Source organism: Triticum dicoccoides, chromosome 6B, assembly GCF_002162155.2.
Source record: "Triticum dicoccoides isolate Atlit2015 ecotype Zavitan chromosome 6B, WEW_v2.0, whole genome shotgun sequence".
In the NCBI taxonomy this organism is placed as follows: domain Eukaryota; kingdom Viridiplantae; phylum Streptophyta; class Magnoliopsida; order Poales; family Poaceae; genus Triticum; species Triticum dicoccoides.
Window position 1 is genome coordinate 406104106 of NC_041391.1, and position 25258 is coordinate 406129363.

General features: G+C 42.1%; 1 protein-coding gene and 2 long non-coding RNA genes across 3 annotated transcripts; all 3 read right to left on the minus strand.

The window, feature by feature from the left end:
• LOC119322944 lies at positions 1 to 754 on the minus strand. The gene is made up of 4 exons (XR_005155977.1): positions 691 to 754; positions 416 to 606; positions 171 to 307; positions 1 to 78 (listed from the first exon to the last, which is right to left on the minus strand). It is a non-coding gene; the product is annotated as an uncharacterized LOC119322944 (long non-coding RNA).
• A 1605-nt stretch (positions 755 to 2359) lies between these two features.
• LOC119321169 lies at positions 2360 to 3155 on the minus strand. The gene is made up of 4 exons (XM_037594971.1): positions 3135 to 3155; positions 2746 to 3037; positions 2566 to 2655; positions 2360 to 2448 (listed from the first exon to the last, which is right to left on the minus strand). The coding sequence occupies exons 1-4, from the start codon at positions 3153 to 3155 to the stop codon at positions 2360 to 2362; spliced, it is 492 nt and encodes a 163-aa protein (XP_037450868.1).
• Positions 3156 to 13659: 10504 nt separating this feature from the next.
• On the minus strand, positions 13660 to 14989 carry LOC119322490. Its single transcript, XR_005155658.1, has 3 exons — positions 14861 to 14989; positions 14480 to 14784; positions 13660 to 13891 (listed from the first exon to the last, which is right to left on the minus strand). It is a non-coding gene; the product is annotated as an uncharacterized LOC119322490 (long non-coding RNA).
• Positions 14990 to 25258: the final 10269 nt, after the last annotated feature.

Consider the following 25258-nt stretch of genomic DNA (forward strand, 5'->3'; position numbering starts at 1 on the left):
ACATTGTGATTTTACTTGCCTTTGAACATTGGTCCAGACATTTTAATCAAGAATGGAATCACATGACAGAACCAAATCCTGCAGCAAAAAAACCACAATTTAACAAACAATGTTACTAAAACAATGGATGTTTTTATTTCTTCAGACATATGTACAATTATCGGACTTACTTGTCGGTTTCAGAGCTTTCGCACAGCTGCACGGATTCATAGCATGCAAGTGACACTTCTTCGGAAACCTCATGGTGGTGCAACCCCAAGTCAAATGGAGAGAGTGCAAAGACAACAGGTTGTATAACTTGTCCCATCTTTGCAATATAGAACCACCAAATATAAGTACATAATACATCAAACATAAGAGGACCACAAGCAGTTAAATCACATGAATGCACCTAAGCCGGAGCTGAACTAATCACCTGGCATCATTAGCACATCAGGTAGAGGTGCTAGCTGGGAACCAGAAGCAAAGGCTGAACCAGAACCCATATACGTTACTGGGCTTGATCGCCTTTGTTGTGGCAGATTTACTGCAAGACGTGCACTATCCGGGTATGAATCGAATGCTGGCCCAGCTTGAGCCACTGTCTATGTTCACCACCCCTGTTTTCTATCAAACCACATCAATTATATGTCATCAACACACACAAAACTGAACAACAGAATCATTGGTATGGATGTATGTCATACATACCATCCATTGGCAGATTTGGCGTAGCAAAACCAACAGTCCTTGAAACTGGAACCCAAGCCTCTCCTGAAAGCATGCACTGAAAGGGTTCAGGCATTGTAGAAGACGAACCAATGATGCATGTTTATTATACTTCAATTAGTATCCAGCAAACCAGATCTAAAATCTGTTATATTCAAACTAGCTTGTTTTAGAATAAACTCTATCTTTGAGAGCACTATCTTTCCACACTCACCCAGACAATGGTTAACACTTTTTTGCGGGGAATCGGATCTGCTCTTCTTAGTGAGTTCACCTAACGAGCATTTCGTCGTCTCAACGCCACTTCTAGAAAAGGAACACACACACCCACCCAAAACATTTTCTTAGCTTGATCATTTTTGTTACCTGTTTGTTATCAAATCTATTAAGCATCCATAGAAATTTTATTTACAATCTAAGTTGGCTTTTACTATAATTCTATCGAATTTTCTTTTCCTCCTTTCTACCGACTAAAACATAGGTTCTTAAATGGCTATAATATAACTCAACCTATTCGCTAATCCAAGCTTTATTTTGAGGAGCATCAAATCTCCCACAGTACCATGATAGTTCATCAAATATAATTCGACAACCTTATTTTTAATGTATTAAAAAAATCCACTGCATCTACGACGCTACCAATTTCCATACCGGTAGATAATAATTAGTAAGTAGGTATTTTTATAGTGTGAAATAATATATTCATCTGTACACTGATATACCACTAGTCTTATTGAAATTACATTCGTTGCATGATTTTTTTTTGCATGTATCAATTTCTACATGCAGATCAATTTCTACATGCAGGTGAAAAAGATAGAAAAGACATTATTATTTGAATCCATAAAGGCCATACAAAAATTTCTATTTTACAATTTAGTGAAATAAAACTCTTCTTTGGCATCTACGTCATAGGCTCATAGCACACATATAGTGTCACCGTATTGGAATAATGAAACGAAGCCTATCTGCTAATCAAAGCTACAAAATGTTCAGCATAATAACCCTCACACTAATCTGGCAGATCATCATCCATAACTTAATAAGCTGTTTTTTACTTAATTAAATAATAATAAGTATTGTACTGCATCTAGGATTCTACGAAATGCATACATTTTTTCTACATCCAGTACGGAGCACAAATATTTAAACAAAAAATAATATGTTCAACTCTAGCCAAATATACAACTAGCCTGATTGACATGTTCTTTTTTGTACGGAAACAACACTTTTTGCAACTACCATATTGATCACCTTTGAATATCATGTATACATGCACAATATCAAAACTTATCCACAGGAATACCAGTTATTAAGAAATATAAATAAGAAAACAAAAAGGCATTTGACTACATGTAGCTCATCCAAGTAAAGAATTTTTCTTAACCAAGGAGATGATTTTTTTTCTTGCATCAATAAAACCATAATCATGTCCCACTTGCTTCTATGATGCCTAACAAAACATCATATTTCACAATCATTACGGATAAATTTATATTTATATGAAATTCATTTATTCATGCTTAACAAAAAAATCATTTTTCCACAGACACCATTATGGGAAGCTAAGTATGGATAACTATATTAACATTTGAACCCAAAAAGCTCATGTGGATAAATATTATATTGTTTAACGATACAATTTGAATTCTCAATTTGAAGCTACTTGAAGAAGTAAATTTACAAACAATTTGTAGTTATGCTCACCTTTCCCCTTGTTGTCACGCATTGCCCGCGCCCCTGCACGCAGTTATTTTCATCAGACCAAAAGACACTTCAAATGTGCAAACTATTGTTTTGGTGCAAACATTTACATGTGTAGGTTTGATTTATGAGTACAGTTTAGCAATTATTTACCAGAGTAACGCGTTCCATGGTAGTTGTAGTTGTACAAGTTAGGATCCTCAACTTCAAATGTACGCTCTATCCCTAATAGAGCCTTCTCAACTGCAAAACATCATCAAGTACTATAGCATCAGCCTTAGAACCATGGTTGTACAAGTTTTTATCTTGATTTAGAAATGCAATGTCACGCACCAGACAAATCAAACATCTTCTGCTCCAGACCATAGAACCATGGTTGTCCGGCACCAGCCGGCTGGAATGCATCCCGCAAGCCATCGTACAGAGCCTGAATGAGCTCACCTGTGAGCATATGCATGCGCCTGCGGTTGCCCTCAGCTATGACTGCGTCCATTTGAGAACGCAGACTTTTGCTACGCATCTCAGAAGATTCCAGTTCCTTGCCGAGGGTCATCAACTTTGAGTCAGTCTCGGCATCAATCCTTGCCATCTCCTTCTGCAGCACTCTCTCAGCTATACCACTAATCTGTCAAACACATAACATTAACAGTTAAACCAAGCTTTTAGATTTCATGCAGAACATTTTGTGCCTAAACAATGTAACTAGAGGCACTGATAGTTACCATATTTTTGAAAGCATCCATATCCAGAGCTGGTGGTCCACCCACCCCCTCCGGTACTTGCAGCGTCGCTGTCATGATCAGCATCAGAGCTGTGCATCTCAGTTGGTACCGTGCCATCCCCACCACCAGCGCCCATGCTGCTATCCGAATATTCTTGCTCCTGTGCACGAATGGTAGCTTCATCAGTTACACCTCAGAATTTTCCCATTTATAGGAACTATGAATTAATTCATGCATGTACACGCCCTCACCCGAAGCCCACAACAAATCTCAGGTGGTGCATAACGCCTGATGATTCTTTTTAGTCTGGACTGTCCGTAAGCAGCGATCCACGGTTCTGCTAGGGTGGCGATCTCGCTCGGCAAGTACTCGCAAGACTCGCAAAACAGGATCTGCTATGTGATTCAAGCAAAGCTCAGTAGCCTCCCAAACAAACCCATGAAAATTACTATGTTCTTTCTGTTAGACGCTAGTATTGCCTGTGGAATTAGCATGCATCCTTCAAGGACGATTCTTGCGTGGCCACGCTCGAGGCTGCGGCGCGCACGTCTAGTCCCATGCCTGAGACTCTCTACGATGTACTCGGTGACATCATACATGTCTATTTCATCCGGGTACTGTACCATGTACGAAATCTCGTCCGCTACCTTTGCATATGGATCTTGTGGAGCTAGAAATGTTGAGAAAGCTAGCATGGTATATGCGACTTTAATTTTCCTCCTAACTGCGGGAGTGAGTTCTTCTCTTCTTGCATTTTGAAGAATCTTCTTCAAACGTAAAATTGAAATCGACGCACACTTTGCATAATCATTCCCAAGCAGCTCGTGCACTGTCTCAAGCACCTCTAGCCTATTACGCAAACACATCCTATGCAAAACACGAGTCTGACCACCACCTCCAACTAGACCAACAATTCTACGTACTTCTCATGCGTTTACATCCCTAAAACGACGATCACCAAGATCCAATCTCATAGTAACTGGATCGATCTTCGAGAGCAACGACAAGTAGAAGACACGGTCTGTGTTTCCACCCGGTTTTAGCGCCAGGAGGGCAGCCATGCCACCCTCCCCCAATCTCCACTAGTGGAGCATCCCAGTTGCACTGAGCTCGTAGAAGATGTACAAGGGAGTAGGATGTCATTACCCTTCCTCGATGCGGAGGGAGAGTGTCAGCCGCCGGCATGGCTTTATCCACTGCCGGCGCCTCGACGTGGACGAAGTCGTCGGCCATGTCATCGTCAACCACACCACCACCTCCCCCACCAGACGAACGATCTCGTGGAGCGGAGACCCACCTCCTCGCGGCGTCCATGGCCGGGCCAAAGAAGTTTCTCCTCATCTCCAACTACAAGCTAGCTACCTTGCACTCTCTGCTTAGCAGCGAGTAGCAAGTTTGTATGAACTGCAGAGTGGCATATGGCTTGAAGAAGGCAGCTGGTGGTAATAAGAGAGGAGGGAGAAAGAGGAGGCCGGGGTGGAGCGGGATTAATGGAGGACAGCACCATGCTGCTCCTCCCTCTGGCAGCTCATGCGTATTGATAGCTAGCTAGATTGCAGCAGGATCTCTCTCAGCCACCACTCCGCCCCATGCACAGTCCCCCATTGCTTCCCACCCACGACAACCCATGTTTATTGCCGCTGCCATATCTCATGCAACGGTACAGCAGGCAGTGGCTTTTGCTTCGGCCGTGTCCATATCCGCAGACAAAAAGACATGTCGCGCACAAACAAACAGTGAACGAACACTCCGACTATGCTGGGTAAAAATGTCGTGTCCCTTATCTTCTGTTACCATCCGCCTAGACGCACAGTTCGGGACCCCCTACCCGAGATCCGCCGGTTTTGACACCGACAATAACCCTTCACCAAATGATTTGCACTTTCACTTCGCCGTGTGCTTGTCACTTTTGCACAGAACACACCCATGAAGTACGGTTTCGCCCATTTATGCCTAACCTCATATATTTGTGTTAGGAATGGATGTTTTTGCAAACCGTACTTTGCTAACATTTCAGCCCACCCATTCTCAAATTCCTCTTTAGTTAAGACATGATGCACCAACATTTGGAAGTCTTTCTTGAACTCCGATTTCTTTCCATAAAGGACAGCCAAGCTTACTTTTGCCTTCTTTAACACATGCCACTTGCACCAATGGTGAGTTGTATTCGGTAGTTCATCAATGATAGCCAGCTCCATTGCGCGGCCTGGTCTGAAACATTATGATAATTGTTGTTGCTAGAATTATAACAAGAACATACAATGCGTTTTTTCCAAATGTTCTTAAAAATTAATACATACTAGTTAAAATTGTAAATGGTGGTTTGCCGCCAACCATCCGCACAAATTCCTTGAACACCCATTTGAAACTTTCCACCGTCTCGTCCCTCATTAATACTCCACCAAAAATAATGCTTTGGAAATGGTTGTTCACACCAACAAACAAACCAAATGGCATGTCATATAGGTTAGTTCTATAGGTTGTGTCAAATGTAATTGCTTCCCCAAAATATCTGTACTGGTCTATCCCACGTCCAGGAAACCACATTAGTGTCTTAACCCTAGACTCTTCGTCTACCTGGATGTTGTATGTAAAATGAGGATCAACAGCTTTCAGGTCATGTAGCAAGGTTACCGTTTTGGTTGCATCATGATCAAACTAGTCTCTGCTAAGCTTACCACATAGTGTCCTTAGCGATCTTATGGTAAACGGTACATTTTCCAACGTACCAAAGAAGCTACCAACAATACTGTAAACTTTGCTAAGGCTTACATTGTTCTCTCGTAACTGCTTCACCAAGTCTTTTGTGTGTATGTCAATGTACTGGTGCGATTTCCAATGCAGCTTTTACCCGCACGTAATAGATAGAGGGTGGTTATGCTGGCTTTGGTGCTCGCTGATATACCATCCATTGTCAGCAGAACGCAACAGACGTATTTTTGAAGGAAATATGCCCTAGAGGCAATAATAAAGTTATTATTTATTTCTTTATATCATGATAAATGTTTATTATTCATGCTAGAATTGTATTAACCGGAAACATGATACATGTGTGAATACATAGACAAACATAATGTCACTAGTATGCCTCTACTAGACTAGCTCATTAATTAAAGATGGTTATGTTTCCTAACCATAGACATGAGTTGTCATTTGATTAACGGGATCACATCATTAGTAGAATGATGTGATTGACATGACCCATTCTGTTAGCTTAGCACTTGATCGTTTAGTATGTTGCTATTGCTTTCTTCATGACTTATACATGTTCCTACAACTATGAGATTATGCAACTCCCGTTTATCGGAGGAACACTTTGTGTGCTACCAAACGTCACAACGTAACTGGGTGATTATAAAGAAGCTCTACAGGTGTCTCCAAAGGTACATGTTGAGTTGGCATATTCCAAGATTGGGTTTTGTCACTCTAATTGTCGGAGAGGTATCTCTGGGCCCTCTCGGTAATGCACATCACTATAAGCCTTGCAAGCAATGTAACTAATGAGTTAGTTACAGAATGATGCATTACATAACGAGTAAAGAGACTTGCCGGTAACGAGATTGAACTAGGTATTGAGATACCAACGATCGAATCTCGGGCAAGTAACATACCGATGACAAAGGGAACAACGTATGTTGTTATGCGGTTTGATCGATAAAGATCTTCGTAGAATATGTAGGAGCCAATATGAGCATCCAGGTTCCGCTATCGGTTATTGACCGGAAACGTGTCTCGGTCATGTCTACATAGTTCTCGAACCCGTAGGGTCCGCACGCTTAAGGTTTCGATGACAGTTATATTATGAGTTTATGAGTTTTGATGTACCGAAGGTTGTTTGGAGTCCCGGATGTGATCACGGACATGACGAGGAGTCTCGAAATGGTCGAGACATAAAGATCGATATATTGGACGACTATATTTGGACACTTGAAAGGTTCCGGGTGAGATTGGACAATACCGGAGCTCCGGGAGGTTATCGGAACCCCCGGGAGGTATATGGGCCTTATTGGGCCTTAGTGGAAAGGAGGGGAAAGGAGCAAGGGAGCCCCCTCAAGCCCAATCTGAATTGGGAGGGGGGGCCGGCCCCCTTTCCTTCCTCCCTCCTTCCTCTTCCTTCCCTCTCCCTCTCCTAATAGGAAAGGGGGGAGTCCTACTCCTGGTGGGAGTTGGACTCCCCCCTAGGGCGCGCCACCCCCCTTGGCCGGCCCCCTCCTCCACTCCTTTATATACGGGGGAGGGGGGCACCCCATAGACATAACAATTGATCTCTTGATCTCTTAGCCGTGTGCGGTGCCCCCCTCCACCATAGTCCTCCTCGATAATATTGTAGCGGTGCTTAGGCAAAGCCCTGCGACGGTAGAACATCAACATCGTCACCACGCCGTCGTGCTGACAGAACTCTCCCTCGACACTCGGCTGGATCGGAGTTCGGGGACGTCATCGAGCTAAACGTGTGCTAGAACTCGGAGGTGCCGTACTTTCGGTGCTTGATCGGTCGGGCCGTGAAGACATACGACTACATCAACCGCGTTGTTCTAACGCTTGCGCTTTCGGTCTACGAGGGTACGTGGACACACTCTCCCCTCTCATTGCTATGCATCACCATGATCTTGCGTGTGCGTAGGAATTTTTTTGAAATTACTACATTCCCAACAGTGGTATCAGAGCCTAGGTTTTATGCGTTGATGTTATATGCACGAGTAGAACACAAGTGAGTTGTGGGTGATACAAGTCATACTGCTTACCAGCATGTCATACTTTGGTTCGGCGGTATTGTTGGATGAAGCGCCCCAGACCGACATTACGCGTACGCTTACGCGAGACTGGTTCTACCGATGTGCTTTGCACACAGGTGGCTGGCGGGTGTCAGTTTCTCCAACTTTAGTTGAACCGAGTGTGGCTACGGCCGGTCCTTGAGAAGGTTAAAACAGAACTAACTTGACGAACTATCGTTGTGGTTTTGATGCGTAGGTAAGAACATTTCTTTCTCAGCCCGTAGCAGCCACATAAAATTTGCAACAACAAAGTAGAGGACGTCTAACTTGTTTTTGCAGGGCATGTTGTGATGTGATATGGTCAAGACGTGATGCTATATTTTATTGTATGAGATGATCATGTTTTGTAACCGAGTTATCGGCAACTAGCAGGAGCCATATGGTTGTCGCTTTATTGTATGAAATGCAAGCGCCCTGTAATTGCTTTACTTTATCACTAAGCGGTAGCGATAGTCGTAGAAGCAATGGATGGCGAAACGACAACGATGCTACGATGGAGATCAAGGTGTCGCGCCGGTGACGATGGTGATCACGACGGTGCTTCGGAGATGGAGATCACAAGCACAAGATGATGATGGCCATATGATATCACTTATATTGATTGCATGTGATGTTTATCCTTTATGCATCTTATTTTGCTTTGATTGATGGTAGCATTATAAGATGATCTCTCACTAATTATCAAGAAGTGTTCTCCTTGAGTATGCACCGTTGCGAAAGTTCTTCGTGCTGAGACACCACGTGATGATCGGGTGTGATAGGCTCTACGTTCAAATACAACGGATGCAAAACAGTTGCACACGCGGAATACTCAGGTTAAACTTGACGAGCCTAGCATATACAGATATGGCCTCGGAACACGGAGACCGAAAGGTCGAACGTGAATCATATAGTAGATATGATCAACATAGTGATGTTCACCATTGAAAACTACTCCATCTCACATGATGATCAGACATGGTTTAGTTGATTTGGATCACGTAATCACTTAGATGACTAGAGAGATGTCTGTCTAAGTGGGAGTTCTTTAGTAATATGATTAATTGAACTTAAATTTATCATGAACTTAGTACCTGATAGTATTTTGCTTGTATCTTGTTTGATGCGAGACGGTTATTCATTTAAATCAGAGAATAATGGTTGTTCTATTTATATGAGTAATATCTTTTATGGTCATGCACCCTTGAAGAGTGGTCTATTTTTTTATTAAATCTCGATAGTAGTGATACACATATTCATAATGTTGAAGCCAAAAGATGCATAGTTGATAATGATAGTGCAACTTATTTGTGGCACCGCCGTTTGGGTCATATTGGTGTAAAGCGCATGAAGAAACTCCATACTGATGGACTTCTGGAATCACTTGATTATGAGTCACTTGGTACTTGCGAACCGTGCCTCATGGGCAAGATGACTAAAACGCCGTTCTCCAGAACTATGAAGCGAGCAACTTATTTGTTGGAAATCATACATACCGATGTGTGTGGTCCAATGAATATTGAGGCTCGCGGCGGTTATCGTTATTTTCTCATCTTCACAGATGATTTGAGCAGATATGGGTATATCTACTTAATGAAACACAAGTCTGAAACATTTGAAAAGTTCAAAGAATATCAGAGTGAAGTGGAAAATCATCATAACAAGAAAATAAAGTTTCTACGATCTGATCATGGAGGAGAATACTTGAGTTACGAGTTTGGTTTACATTTGAAACAATGCGGAATAGTTTCGCAACTCACGCCACCCGGAACACCACAACGAAATGGTGTGTCCGAACGTCGTAATCGTACTTTACTAGATATGGTGCGATCTATGATGTCTCTTACTGATTTACCGCTATCATTTTGGGGTTATGCTTTAGAGACGGCCGCATTCACGTTAAATAGGGCACCATCAAAATCCGTTGAGACGACGCCTTATGAACTGTGGTTTGACAAGAAACCAAAGTTGTCGTTTCTTAAAGTTTGGGGCTGCGATGCTTATGTGAAGAAACTTCAACCAGATAAGCTCGAACCCAAATCGGAGAAATGTGTCTTCATAGGATACCCAAAAGAGACTATTGGGTACACCTTCTATCACATATCTGAAGGCAAGACTTCTGTTGCTAAATTCGGATCCTTTCTAGAGAAGGAGTTTCTCTCGAAAGAAGTGAGTGGGAGGAAAGTAGAACTTGATGAGGTAACTGTACCTGCTCCCTTATTGGAAAATAGTTCATCACAGAAATCGGTTCCTGTGACGACTACACCAATTAGTGAGGAAGCTAATGATATAGATCATGAAACTTCAGATCAAGTTACTACAGAACCTCGTAGGTCATCCAGAGTAAGATCCGAACCAGAGTGGTATGGTAATCCTATTCTAGAAGTCATGTTACTTGACCATGGCGAACCTACGAACTATGAGGAAGCGATGATGAGCCCAGATTCCGCAAAATGGCTTGAGGCCATGAAATCTGAGATGAGATCCATGTATGAGAACAAAGTATGGACTTTTGTTGACTTGCCCGATGATCGGCAAGCCATCGAGAATAAATGGATCTTCAAGAAGAAGGCTGATGCTGATGGTAATATAACTGTCTACAAAGCTTGACTTGTTGCAAAAGGTTTTCGACAAGTTCAAGGAGTTGACTACGATGAGACTTTCTCACCTGTAGCGATGCTTAAGTCTGTCCGAATCATGTTAGCAATTGTCAATTTTATGATTATGAAATATGGCAAATGGATGTCAAAACTGCATTCCTGAATGGATTTCTGGAAGAAGAGTTGTATATGATGCAACCAGAAGGTTTTGTCGATCCAAAAGGTGCTAACAAAGTGTGCAAGCTCCAGCGATCCATTTATGGACTGGTGCAAGCTTCTCGGAGTTGGAATAAACGCTTTGATAGTGTGATCAAAGAATATGGTTTTATACAAACTTTTGGAGAAGCCTGTATTTACAAGAAAGTGAGTGGGAGCTCTGTAGCATTTCTGATATTATATGTAGACGACATATTGTTGATTGGAAATGATATAGAATTCCTGGATAGCATAAAGGGTACTTGAATAAAAGTTTTTCAATGAAAGACCTCGGTGAAGCTGCTTATATATTGGGCATCAAGATCTATAGAGATAGATCAAGACGCTTAATTGGACTTTCACAAAGCACATACCTTGATAAAATTTTGAAAAAGTTCAAAATGGACCAGGCAAAGAAAGGATTCTTGCCTGTATTACAAGGTGTGAAGTTGAGTGAGACTCAATGCCCGACCACAACAGAAGATAGAGAGAAAATGAAAGATATTCCCTATGCTTCAGCCATAGGCTCTATCATGTGTGCAATGCTGTGTACCAGACCTGATGTATGCTTAGCAATAAGTTTAGCAGGGAGGTACCAAAGTAATCCAGGAGTGGATCACTGGACAGCGCTCAAGAATATCCTGAAATACCTGAAAAGGACTAAGGATATGTTTCTCGTTTATGGAGGTGACAAAGAGCTAGTCGTAAATGGTTACGTCGATGCAAGCTTTGACACTGATCCGGACGATTCTAAATCGCAAACCGGATACGTGTTTATATTGAACGGTGGAGCTGTCAGTTGGTGCAGTTCCAAACAAAGCGTCGTGGCGGGATCTACATGTGAAGCGGAGTACATAGCTGCTTCGGAAGCAGCAAATGAAGGAGTCTGGATGAAGGAGTTCATTTCCGATCTAGGTGTCATACCTAGTGCATCGGGACCACTGAAGATCTTCTGTGACAATATTGGTGCAATTGCCTTGGCAAAGGAGTCCAGATTTCACAAGAGGACCAAGCACATCAAGAGACGCTTCAATTCCATCCGGGACCAAGTACAGGTGGGAGACATAGAGATTTGCAAGATACATACGGATCTGAATGTTGCAGACCCGTTGACCAAGCCTCTTCCACGAGCAAAACATGATCAACACCAAGGCTCCATGGGTGTTAGAATCAATACTGTGTAATCTAGATTATTGACTCTAGTGCAAGTGGGAGACTGAAGAAAATATGCCCTAGAGGCAATAATAAAGTTATTATTTATTTCCTTATATCATGATAAATGTTTATTATTCATGCTAGAATTGTATTAACCGGAAACATGATACATGTGTGAATACATAGACAAACATAATGTCACTAGTATGCCTCTACTAGACTAGCTCATTAATCAAAGATGGTTATGTTTCCTAACCATAGACATGAGTTGTCATTTGATTAACGGGATCACATGATTAGTAGAATGATGTGATTGACATGACCCATTCCGTTAGCTTAGCACTTGATTGTTTAGTATGTTGCTATTGCTTTCTTCATGACTTATACATGTTCCTACAACTATGTGATTATGCAACTCCCGTTTACCGGAGGAACACTTTGTGTGCTACCAAACGTCACAACATAACTGGGTGATTATAAAGGAGCTCTACAGGTGTCTCCAAAGGTACATGTTGAGTTGGCGTTTTTTGAGATTAGGTTTTGTCACTCCGATTGTCAGAGAGGTATCTCTGGGCCCTCCCGGTAATGCACATCACTATAAGACTTGCAAGCAATGTAACTAATGAGTTAGTTACGGAATGATGCATTACATAACGAGTAAATAGACTTGCCGGTAACGAGATTGAACTAGGTATTGAGATACCGACGATCGAATCTCGGGCAAGTAACATACCGATGACAAAGGGAACAATGTATGTTGTTATGCGGTTTGACCGATAAAGATCTTCGTAGAATATGTAGGAGCCAATATGAGCATCCAGGTTCTGCTATTGGTTATTGACCGGAAACGTGTCTCGGTCATGTCTACATAGTTCTCGAACCCGTAGGGTCCGCACGCTTAGGGTTTCGATGACAGTTATATTATGAGTTTATGAGTTTTGATGTACCGAAGGTTTTTCGGAGTCCCGGATGTGATCACGGACATGACGAGGAGTCTCGAAATGGTCGAGACATAAAGATCGATATATTGGACGACTATATTTGGACACCGGAAAGGTTCCGGGTGAGATTAGGACAATACCGGAGCTTCAGGAGGTTAGGAACCCCCGGGAGGTATATGAGCCTTATTGGGCCTTAGTGGAAAGGAGGGGAAAGGAGCAAGGGAGGGGGCGCGCCACCCCCCTTGGCCACCCCCCTCCTCCACTCCTTTATATACAGGGGAGGGGGGCACCCCATAGACATAACAATTGATCTCTTGATCTCTTAGCCGTGTGCGGTGCCCCACTCCACCATAGTCCTCCTCGATAATATTGTAGCTGTGCTTAGGCGAAGCCCTGCGATGGTAGAACATCAATATCGTCACCACGCCGTTGTGCTGACGGAACTCTCCCTCGACACTCGGCTGGATCGGAGTTCGGGGGACGTCATCGAGCTGAACGTGTGCTAGAACTCGGAGGTGCCGTACTTTCAGTGCTTGATCGGTCGGGCCGTGAAGACGTACGACTACATGAACCGCGTTGTTCTAACGCTTCCGCTTTCGGTCTACGAGGGTACGTGGACACACTCTCCCCTCTCGTTTCTATGTATCACCATGATCTTGCGTGTGCGTAGGATTTTGTTTGAAATTACTACGTTCCCCTACAATTTTTGCATCGCAACCACACCTTGTTGATCTACTGTTTTCCTTTGTTGGTACGCCCTACATAAAGAATTGATCTATATTGAAATATGGTGTTCATATAATCTTAATATAAAAAATATAATGAAATGAACCCCCTGTGTACTTACCGCACAACCGCATACTAGCTCATGCATGCATTTCGGGCGTTTCACATCCAGACGACTTCTAGCAAAATGTATCCCGAAACCAACCTCCCAAGAATATAAATTGTAAAATTCGTATGCCTCGTTCAAAGAATCGAGCGATAACCCAATCGTTGGGTTTATTACAACTCCTTCCTTCTTCTCTGCAAACCCCTGGATTGTCAATTCTAGTGCGCTCTTTCGGTCTGCGCTCCATTCTCTCTCAGTGTCTCCATCAGATAACCTAACCCTGCAGGTGTAGTTACAAAATCCAATAAGTAAAGCTTTAACGAGTAGAGAAAAACCAATAAACAATCCAGTATATTTTTTTCCAACAGGCTCCGAGAATGGGCCGGATTTTAGTTCTTTTTCCATTTGCTGCGATTTCGCTCAATGAATTATCCGACCACCCAAAGGGCGGCCCAATAAGTACAGGATTAACAATTTGGCCCACGAACTACACGACCCAGTAATGGACGCAAAAATCTAAACGGGCTGGCACTAGTTCAGTTGCCCTCCATCATATCTTATCAAAATTAAGTAAAATGTATTTTTCAACCATTGCAATCCTAGTGAAGTATTGGATACTTGATTTTGCATGTTGTGAAGAAGCACCAAAATTACATTTTCTACATTTTTTCCTTCCGAAGGAAAATTTACTAACGATAAATTCCTACCAGGGAACTGTACAGATGTAGTAGGAATGTTCTGTCAGCAGATTTATCATCTTAGCAATTGTGATTAGGGGGAAAACTAAGTTTTTTTGCGTTTATATCTAGGTTACTTCGTTTTCAAATATTGAAGTCATGTACAAACCAATTTCAGTTAACAAGCTAACCTTCGTTTCCACTTAGAAGTTGCCTCTCTACCAGCATCAGGAACAAGCGCCTCGCAGGATCCAGCTTCTACACTCTGCAAACCCACAACCGACTCATCTTCTCCGTGGTCGACCGATCTACCTTCATGCACTTGCCCATTAGCTGCAGGTTGTGAAGCATCTCCATTTTGATGCTGGTCCCTCCCTCTGTTCCCATGATCTCGCAAACCCTAGAAGATCCCGACGAACAGTTTGATTGAGCCGGACGAACAACATGATCCCTTGCCGCCGTCAAGGAACAAACAGGAATCAAACTATCTGCTGATCTAAGAGCAGTGGAAACAAATACGATTAGTACAAGTTGATGGTACACAACTTGCAGAATGTTTGAAATAAACGAACCTTAGATTCCCGTCCATGTCGACGAACTCCATATTGCAAGGTTTCCAATGGATAGATCTGAAACGATGAGAGACGACCTGGTAGCGTTCTCTGTCGAGGTACAGTATGACGGCCTGCCTGGCTAATGTCGACTATGTTAATGCTGGTCCTACCCATTTTTGCAACTTGCTCGGCCAGGACATCTTGTGCCATAAAACCTACGTCATTGAAAGTGACCTGTTCTAATATCACCACCTATCAAAGATATCTGGAACATGTGCGAGAGGATTCGGGGCCGTATCACACTTCAAACTGGACCGTGACCTCTCCCAACAGCACCCGCATCCGCGAAGTATAAGTTCCACGTATTGATCCATATTCCAGGCTGTCGTTCATTGGCCCAATCATGACGCATGCAGCAAACGGCGTGGATAAAGTGCGCCAATGCCGCCGTGCACTGAAAGTGCGCTCCGGAGTATAACTTGATGCTAACTACTCATGAATGGAAACAAAAACACCAGAGGGAATTATTAACCTCCCCCTAGCTCAAGTTCTTAATTGAGATGGCATTTCATCCTGTTATTCTGGTTTTATACGTCTTGCTCATGGATTTAATTGATTTTACACAGGCCGAGATAATACTGATGCTCAATCATTCTTGTGGTTGGTTTCCTTCATGCCTGTACAAATATATGTGTTCAGTTTCTGGTTCAATTGCTCAATACATTTGGTTTATTTTCTCTATAGTTGTCCACTCGATGCACATACGGACATATGTGTTCAGTTTATATGGTTTAATTGCTCAATTATTTTGGCTATTTTTCTATTTTAGATGATAAATAGTTAATTAAGGTAATGTGATGCTCTTCTGGTTTTTTGTTATCTTATCAATGTATTCATTGGTGCTAAGAACATGTACTCTCTCTGGATGTATGATGCAACCGTTTCCTACTATTAATTAGTGATACTTACACTCTTTATTATGTCAGGTTATGCCATATGTGACCTTTTACTTTACTGTAATATTTAGTCAGTGTAAAATGCAGATGTCCAAAAATATCAAGGATTTTGAGATGCATATTTAGGCCTTTAACTAATATTGCCAAAACTTCTGTACATATAACGACCCCTTTTACTTTTTTTTTGCTTCTAGGTGATGATGCTGGTTTTGAACTTATGAACAAGGTTAAACATATGAGATATCGAGGAGAAAATGTAGCTAAAAGATGGCTTTATTTAATTCTATTTATCTACACAAAGGTGAGTAAAAATGTTGTTTCTACTGTACTGCCTCTCCCACTCCATTATATCCATTTTCATGGTTTGTATAACTTTTTCGATAAAGCAAGTATATATGTATGATTTGTGGCTGCTAATTTTTGTGTTTCTGAAGAAATAAGTGCATTATTGCTTCATGTACAAATTGTTTTGTGCAGATCATGTGTGGTCAACTACGAAAGGAAATCCTGGTATGAACTGAATATATTGTTGAATCTTCTGGTGTTTTTACAACGATTGAGAAAGTATCGGTACGCTTGAAGGTATGTATTCTTTTGCACGCTTTAGGCCGATGATAAAGTAGAGACCTTGAAGTCCTTTTATGAACGCTTTGTGCCAAGAGATCTCTCTCTGGTTTAGTCGAGTATTATAGTTAGTCGACCATAAGGCTATATGTTACTATTTTTACGACTTTAGGCTTACAAATACGCATATGTGCGGTTCAGATACGGATATCTTCCGAATACCAGCCTGAAGCTAGACCCAATGCCACTCCTTTTTATTTTTTTATTCTGCCTACATTTATCTTGATGTACGTAATTTTTTTTATTGGTGATATCATAGAAATATGTATGTATTTTGTTTCATTTAAAATCAGAAATGTTCAATATTTGGGTTGTAAATGACATCCCTTGGTTCACATTTTTCTAGGAAGAAAACATGTGGATATGTGTCATGCATATTTTCTATAGATGTTTGACTACACTTCTCGTTTGGTAATGCATCTGAACATCAATATGAATTTTCTGAGGTAAGCCTATCTTACTTGAATTTGTTTCTTGATATTTACTCTTGGAGACTGGAAAATGAACTTTATTTTTTCATCTGCCTCCGTAAAAAAGCAGTTGTTTACTCGCAATGGTTCATTTGCACTTTACGTGCAATATAGCCAACATGATTACCAACTAATTCTAGAGTCGGCCTAATTAGTAGACCAACAAAAAATTACTCTTTGCGGCTAGATGATGAACCAAGAGTATGGTGTTCTTTCTTATAGTATCTTAGTTTGTTTTGTATATGATGTAGGCTTGCTCTGTTTACTAGAGTTTTTCCATGTTTATGAAGAAAAGGTTTGGGTTTAGAGCAACTTTCGGCGTTGTTTATTTGATTTTTGTGATTTCTGAGGTTCATGTCCATGCTCTAGCTGCCACAACCTACAGGTAACCTCTTCGCTCCTTTTTCTCTCTACCTTAATTTGTGCTTCCTCTGCTCAAGTGTTAAGCACCTCCCTATTCCTTTAATTGTTATTCCCTTTACTTGATTCATACTTTAATGCGGAAATTAGAGATGGTTGTAGAAACCCCAAGTGACTAAGATGCTTATCAAATTGCAATTTTTTGTGGTGCTTATTCATAATATGCTAATTACTTAGCGCTAGGTTGGTTGCTACGGTCACAAGTTTTTATTTTGCACATCTTCACTGAAGGGGGCTTGTTATTCCCTTCTTGTGGAATTTACCAGTTTCCATTATCTAAAAGTAGGTTGCATCCTATTTAGCCCGCAATCGCCAGTCAATCCAGTTTGTTCAGTGTCTGGTACTAAATCTTTCTAACTCCTATGGCGAGAAAGTATGGTCTAAACATATATTGCTCCCGAAGGGAACCCTTTGGGTCTAATATTGAAAATAATTTGTTCCCTAACTGAAAGCACAAGTGCTCCTTGGGTGATTTTAGTAATTAATGTCAACATATCTCTTGTTGGACTAATGCTTTTATCTAGTACATTTCAGACGAGTTCAACAATGGAGTGGCAGGACAAGAGGATGTGGAACCCCTTCATGATGCTAAGGACAAATATTGGCAAAGGCTCAAGACTATTCATTTTTATTTTAGTGATCCAAGATCACATTGAGTCCATAAGAAAGCCAATACTATTAAAAGGGGATGAGGTGTTGCTTAATGACTTGCCTGCTCAAAATGCTTAGTGATATTGCTCCAAAGCCCTCAAACACTTTTCTCAAATCCAAATATGTCGTAAACCCAAAGTCAAACTCGGCCCCACCGATTTGATCTATCCGGCGCCACCGAGTTCACTTGACATAGCCACTGCCAGAAACCCTAATCAATTCGGTCACACTGATACGAATCTCGGTCTCACCGAGATGGCTTTGCAAACTCTCTGTTTCCCTTCGTAACATTTCGGTCTCATCGAAATGAGCGATCGGTCCGATCGAGTTTGCATTGAAAACTCTCTATTTCCTTTTCGTAACATTTCGGTCTCACCGAAATGAGCGATCGGTCCCACCGAGTTTGCTTGACCAACTCCCTGTTTGATTAATTACTGAAATCGGTCTCACCAGTTCATGCAATCCGTCTCACCGAGATGAGATTTTGCCCTAGCCCTAGCACATCAGTCCCACTGAGTTGATCTCGTTGGTCCCACCGAGATTCCTAACATTCACATTTTGAACTGAATCGGTCTCATCTAGTTTACCTATTCGGTCTGACCGAGTTTGGTAAAATGTGTGTAACAGCTAGATTTCGTGTGGAGGCTATATATATACCCCTCCACCCCCTTCTCCATTTGAGAGAGAGCCATCAGAACGTGCCTATACTTCCACTACTCATTTTCTGAGAGAGAACTACCTACTCATGTGTTGAGACAAAGACATTCCAATCCAACCACAAGAATCTTGATCTCTGGCCTTCCCCAAGTTGCTTTCTACTCAAATCATCTTTCCACCATAACCAAATCTATGAGAGAGAGTTGAGTGTTGGGGAGACTATCATTTGAAGCACAAGAGCAAGGAATTCATCATCAACACACCATCTATTACCTTTTGGAGAGTGGTGTCTCCTAGATTGGTTAGGTGTCACTTGGGAGTCTCCATCAAGATTGTGGAGTTGAACCAAGGAGTTTGTAAGTGCAAGGAGATCGCCTACTTCATGAAGATCTACCCAAGTGAGGCAAGTCCTTCATGGGCGATGACCATGGTGGGATAGACAATGTTGCTTCTTCATAGACCCTTCGTGGATGTAGCCTCCATGGACTCGCACAACCGTTACCCTTCATGGGTTGAAGTCTCCATCAACGTGGATGTGTGATAGCACCACCTATTGGAACCACGCAAAAAATCTTCGTATCTTCAATTGCGTTTGCACATTCCAATCCCATAACTTTACTTTCTTGCAACTAGCATGCTTTACTTTTTCCGCTGCTTCTACTCTTGCCATGCTTGCTTGAAGTGTGTTGGGAATGCTTAAAATTGTGCTAATCTACAATCTCAACTTGAAGAACTTAAAAACTGCCACCTTCGCTTGTTGAGTGTCTAATCACCCCCTCGCTAGACACCTCTTCTCGATCCTTTCAATTGGTATCAGAGCATTGGTCTCCATTGCTTTGGTTTAATCACAATTGGAGGAAGATGGATGAGTCTACGATTGGGAGTATTAGACATAGAGTGCCTATGCTTGACGGAGAGTTCTTTATTGCTTGAAAAAATGATATGCTTGAGATTTCAATGAATATGATTTGACCAAGTACATTACTAGCCCTTGTGCGCCTCCCATTAATCCCTTGCATCCTACCCCTGATGAATATCTTGACATGACCTGCAATCTTAGAACTATCAATCTTATCATAAGAGGATTGCCTAAAAATTTGCTTGCATGCTTTCCTACCTTTGATTATGCTTATATTATTTGGAGGTATCTTGAGGAACGCTTTCCAAACTACTCTTTGAAAAGTCTAGATGAGATTATTCAAAAGTCTATAGCTTTTCATAAGATGAAACCTAGTGATCCTAATTTTGATGATTGCCTATTTGAGCTTCGTGATCTTATGCGTGCCAAAGGAGATGTTGGATTCATTAGTAGCATCATTTCTCAAGTCATTAGAATTCACAAAGATGCACATTGTCATGAACATAATCTAATGAATCACCTACTCTAGGTGATGATCAATCTCAAGACAATGTTGAACATGGATATTATGATGAGGATGATGATAGTGAATTTGATCTCGATGAGTCTAGGAGACACTTTGGTATTATGGCTAACCTTCGCGGTTACATGGCCGGAGGAAAGGAATGGGTCCTTGATAGTGGATGTACCAATCACATGATCAGTGACAAGGATATGTTTCGAGAGCTTGCTGAAAACAATGGTCCCCGAAAGTATGTCACTTTTGGTGATAACTCAAAGGGTAAGGTGGTTGGCCTTGGTAAGGTGGCCATCTCACATGACAGCTTCATTCAAAATGTTATGCTCATTGAATCTCTTGGCTACAATTTGCTTTCCGTATCTAGACTAGTCGATTTCGGTTTCAATGTCCTATTTACTAAAGTAGATTGCCAAGTGTTTCAAAGAGATAATCATAATGGTCTTTACCGATATACATAGAGGTGATCTATACATTGTTGATTTCACTAAAAAAGGCTTAACCTAGAACTTGCTTAATTGCTAAATCTTCTAAAGGCTGGTTGTGGCAAAGAAGGTTAGGTCACGTGGGCATGCGAAATCTTGACAAGCTTATTAAAGGTGATCATATCCTTGGAATTAAAGATGTTGTATTTGACAAGGATAGACTTTGCAGTGCTTGTCAAGTAGGAAAACAAGTTGGAGGAAGTCATCCCATAAAGAACATCATGACCACGAGAAGACCACTCGAGCTGATTCATATGGATCTCTTTGGTCCCAACGCCTACAAGAGTCTCGGTGGTAACTCATTCGGTTTGGTCATTGTTGACGAGTTTTCTAGATTTACGTCGGTGTTCTTTCTTGATGATAAATCTTAGGCCCAAAAGATCTTCAAAAACTTCGCTAGGAAAGCCCAAAATGAATTTGAAGTGAAGATCAAGAAGGTTCGAAGCGACAATGGAACGGAGTTCAAGAATGCCAATGTGGATACCTTTCTTGACGAGGAAGGGATTTCACATGAGTTCTCGACTACGTACATGCCTAAACAAAACAAAGTGGTTGAGAGGAAGAACCGGATGCTCATTGAGATGGCAAGAACGATGCTTGATGAATACAAGACGCCAAGACATTTTTGGGCGGAAGCGGTTGAGACAGCTTGTCATGCAACAAATCGACTATACTTCACAAGCTTCTTGGGAAGACAACATACGAGCTTCTCACCGGTAACAAACCCCAAGTTGGTTACTTTCAAGTATTCGTCTCAAAATGTTACATTCTTGATAAGCATCATCATTCGAAATTTGCCCCTAAATCTCATGAAGGTTTTCTACTCGGTTACGACTCAAACTCTCACACTTACCGTGTCTACAAAAATTTCACCCGAGAGGTTGAAGAGACGGTACATGTGAAGTTTGATGAATCTAACGGCTCACAAGTAGAGCAATTGCCGATTGATATAGGAGATAAAGATCCCTCAGAAGCAATTCAAGACTTGTCTATTGGCAAGATTCGCCCAACGGAGGTGAAGGAGAGTACCTCGTCCGTTCAAGTGGAAGCCTCAACTTCACGCCAAGGTGAACCAAAAGTTGACTTGGAGGCATCCACAAGTGGAACACATCAAGATGATGGAATCGAGGATGTATAACAAGATGAACCTCATCGACCTCCTTCTCAACCTCCACAAGAGAACAACAATGCCAACGGCAATGAAGAAAGACAAGAGGAAGTACAAGACAATGAAGAGGATGTTCCACCCCGACCCAAACAAAATCTCTCACGAGTTCGAGCAAGAGTCTCAAGAGATCATCCCGTCGAACAAATTTTTGATGATATTCAAACTGGGAGAATTACTCGCTCTAAAACTCGTTTGGCTAACTTTTGTGAACATTACTCATTCATTTCTAGTATTGAACCTATGAAGGTTGAAGAGGCTCTTGATGATCCGGATTGGGTGAACGCTATGCATGAAGAGCTACACAATTTCGAGAGGAACCAAGTGTGGACGTTGGTTGAAAAGCCCGATGAGAAGCACAATGTCATTAGAACCAAATGGGTGTTTGGGAATAATCAAGATGAAGATGGACAAGTTGTGTGGAACAAGGTTGTCTCGTTGCTTAAGGCTACACGCAAGTCGAAGGTATGGACTGTGGTTAGACATATGCCCCCGTCGCTAGACTTGAGTCTATACGCATCTTACTTGCTCATGCCAATCATCATGACATTACTTTATATCAAATTGACATAAAAAGTGCTTTTCTAGATGGTGAAATTGAGGAGGAAGTTTATGTTAAACAACCTCCTGCCTTTGTTAATACTAAGAAATCTGATCATATTTACAAACTTCACAATGCTCTTTATGGTCTTAAACAAGCTCCTAGAGCATGGTATAAGTGCTTGACTAAGTTTCTTATTGAAAAAGGCTTTGAGATGGGAAAAATTGATTCTACTCTTTTTACTAAAAGGGTTGATGGTGAATTATTTGTGTGCCAAATTTATGTGGATGATATTATATTTGGTTCAATAACCCTCATTTAGTGAAAAGTTGGAAGGCTAATGTCGGAGAAGTTTGAGATGTCTACGATGTGTGGACTCAAATTCTTTCTTGGTTTGCAAATCAAGCAAACTAAGGAAGGTACCTTTTCCCAAACAAAGTATACCAAGGACTTATTCAAGAAGTTCAATATGCAAGAAAGCAAAGGTATGAAAACACCCATGCCTACTAGTGGACATCTTGACTTGACTAAGGATGGCAAACAGGTTGACCAAAAGGTTTACCGCTCTATGATTGGTTCATTGTTATACCTATGTGCCTCCCGTCCCGATATTATGCTAAGTGTGTGCATGTGTGCAAGATATCAAGCGGCCCCCAAAGAATGTCATCTTAAGGCTGTGAAAAGGATGGTGAGATACTTAATTAATACACCAAACTTTGGCATTTGGTATCCTAAGAGGTCTTCTTTTGATCTTGTTGGCTACTCCGACTCAGATTGTGCCGGAGACAAGGTTGATAGAAAATCCACTTCGGGTACTTGTCAATTTCTTGGTAAATATCTTGTATCTTGGTCCTCCAAGAAACAAAACTCGGTATCCTTATCCACCGCCGAAGCGGAATACATTGCCGCTGGATCATGTTGTGCTCAATTACTTTGGATGACCCAAGCTATTAAAGATTATGGGATTACATGTGAAACATGTTCCGTTGCTTTGTGACAATGAAAGTGCTATTAAGATTCCTCATAACCCCGTGCAACATTCTCGGACTAAGCATATTGAAGTTCGTCATCATTTCATTCAAGATCATGTTGCTAAAGGTGATATCAATCTTAAGCATGTTCGTACCGATAAGCAATTGGCAGATATTTTCACCAAACCGCTTGATGAGAAAGTGTTTTGTCAATTGAGAGGTGAATTGAACATCATTGATGCTTCAAACTTGGAGTAGGAACTCCATCTATATGCATGAAAGGAATGAGCCTTCTATGACTAATCCTTGATATTTCTCTTAAGATGATGATCATATGTCTTGGATATATACTTGTACCCTTGCATGTTATCTAACCCTTGTAGGTACTTGGATGAGCTCAAATCCATGAGATTGCAAGTCACCCACATCTTAAGCAATCTCTACATCACCAAGTTTCTACTATATGGTTGTGGAATACAAGGAAGGATGACCTCGCTCGATATATCATGACGCCCCCGATTCAATCGTGCAATAATCGTACACGCAAACATGTACGACCAAGATCAGGGACTCACGGGAAGATATCACAACACAACTCTAAAAGTAAAATAAGTCATACAAGCATCATATTACAAGCCATGGGCCTTGAGGGCTCGAATACAAGTGCTCGAACATAAACGAGTCAGCGGAAGCAACAATATCTGAGTACAGACATGAAGTTAAACAAGGTACCATAAGATGGCTAGCACAAACTGGGATACAGATTGAAAGAGGCGCATGCCTCCTGCCTGGGATCCTCCTAAACTCCTCCTGGTTGTCGGCCGCCTAAACATAGTAGTAGGCACCCCCGGTGTAGTAGGGGTCGTCGTCAACGGTGGCGTCTGGCTCCTGGGCTCCAGCATCCAGTTGCGGCATCCAAGAAGAAGAGGAAAAGGGGGGAAAAGAGGGAGCAAAGCAATCGTGAGTACTCATCCAAGTACTCGCAAGCAAGGATCTACACTACATATGCATGGGTATCTGTGTAAAGGGGCAATATCGGTGGATTGAACTGCAGAATGCTATAATAAGAGGGGGATAGCTAGTCCTATCGAAGACTACGCTTCTGGCAGCCTCCATCTTACAACATGTAGAAGAGAGTAGATGGTAAGTTAGCCAAGTATCATCGCATAGCATAATCCTACCCGACGATCCCCCCCTCGTCGCCCTGTGGGAAAGCGATCACCGGGTTGTCTCTGGAACTTGTCTGGGTGTGTTTTATTAAGTATCTTGTTCTAGTTGTCATAAGGTTGAGGTACAACTCCGGGTCGTACTTTTACCGAGGGACATGACTATTCAAATAGATAAACTTCCCTGCAGGGGTGCACCACATAACCCAACATGCTCGATCCCTCTGGCCGGAAACACTTTCCTGGGTCATGCCCGGCCTCGGAAGATCAACACATCACAACCCTACCTAGGCACAACAGAGAGGTCAGCATGCCGGTCTAAATCCTAAGCGCGCAGGGGTCTGGGCCCATCGTCCATTGCACACCTGCATGTTGCGTACGCGGCCGGTGAGCAGACCTAGCAACCTCCATTACAATGGAAGTTGCGTTACACGGTCCAACCCGGCACGCGCCGCTCAGTCGCTGACGTCAAGAAGGCTTCGGCTGATACCACAACGTCGTGTGCCCATAACTGTTCCCGCGTAGTTGGTTAGTGCGTATAGGCCAGTGGCCAGACTCAGATCAAATACCAAGGTCTCATTAAACGTGTTATTATGAAGCAACCCCGGACGCCGACCAGGGACCAGGCCCACCTCTCACCTAGGTGGTCTCAACCCGCCTGGCCCTCCGCCACAAATATCCACTCAGAGGGCCGTCGGGACAAATGTCCTTTTAGCCCCCAATCCGTGAATCACTCGCGGGTCACTAGTAGAAAAAGGGTCAAATGTGAAGCACAATAGTGCCAGTTGGAATTTCAGCCGGCACTAATGTATACACTAGTGCCGGTTCGTGGCGGCGATCAATAGCACCGGTTCGTGGCGAACCTTTAGTACCAGTTCATGCCACGAACCGGTACTAAAGAGGCTGTGTCAGCCTGCGGTCAGGCTATGGCCCC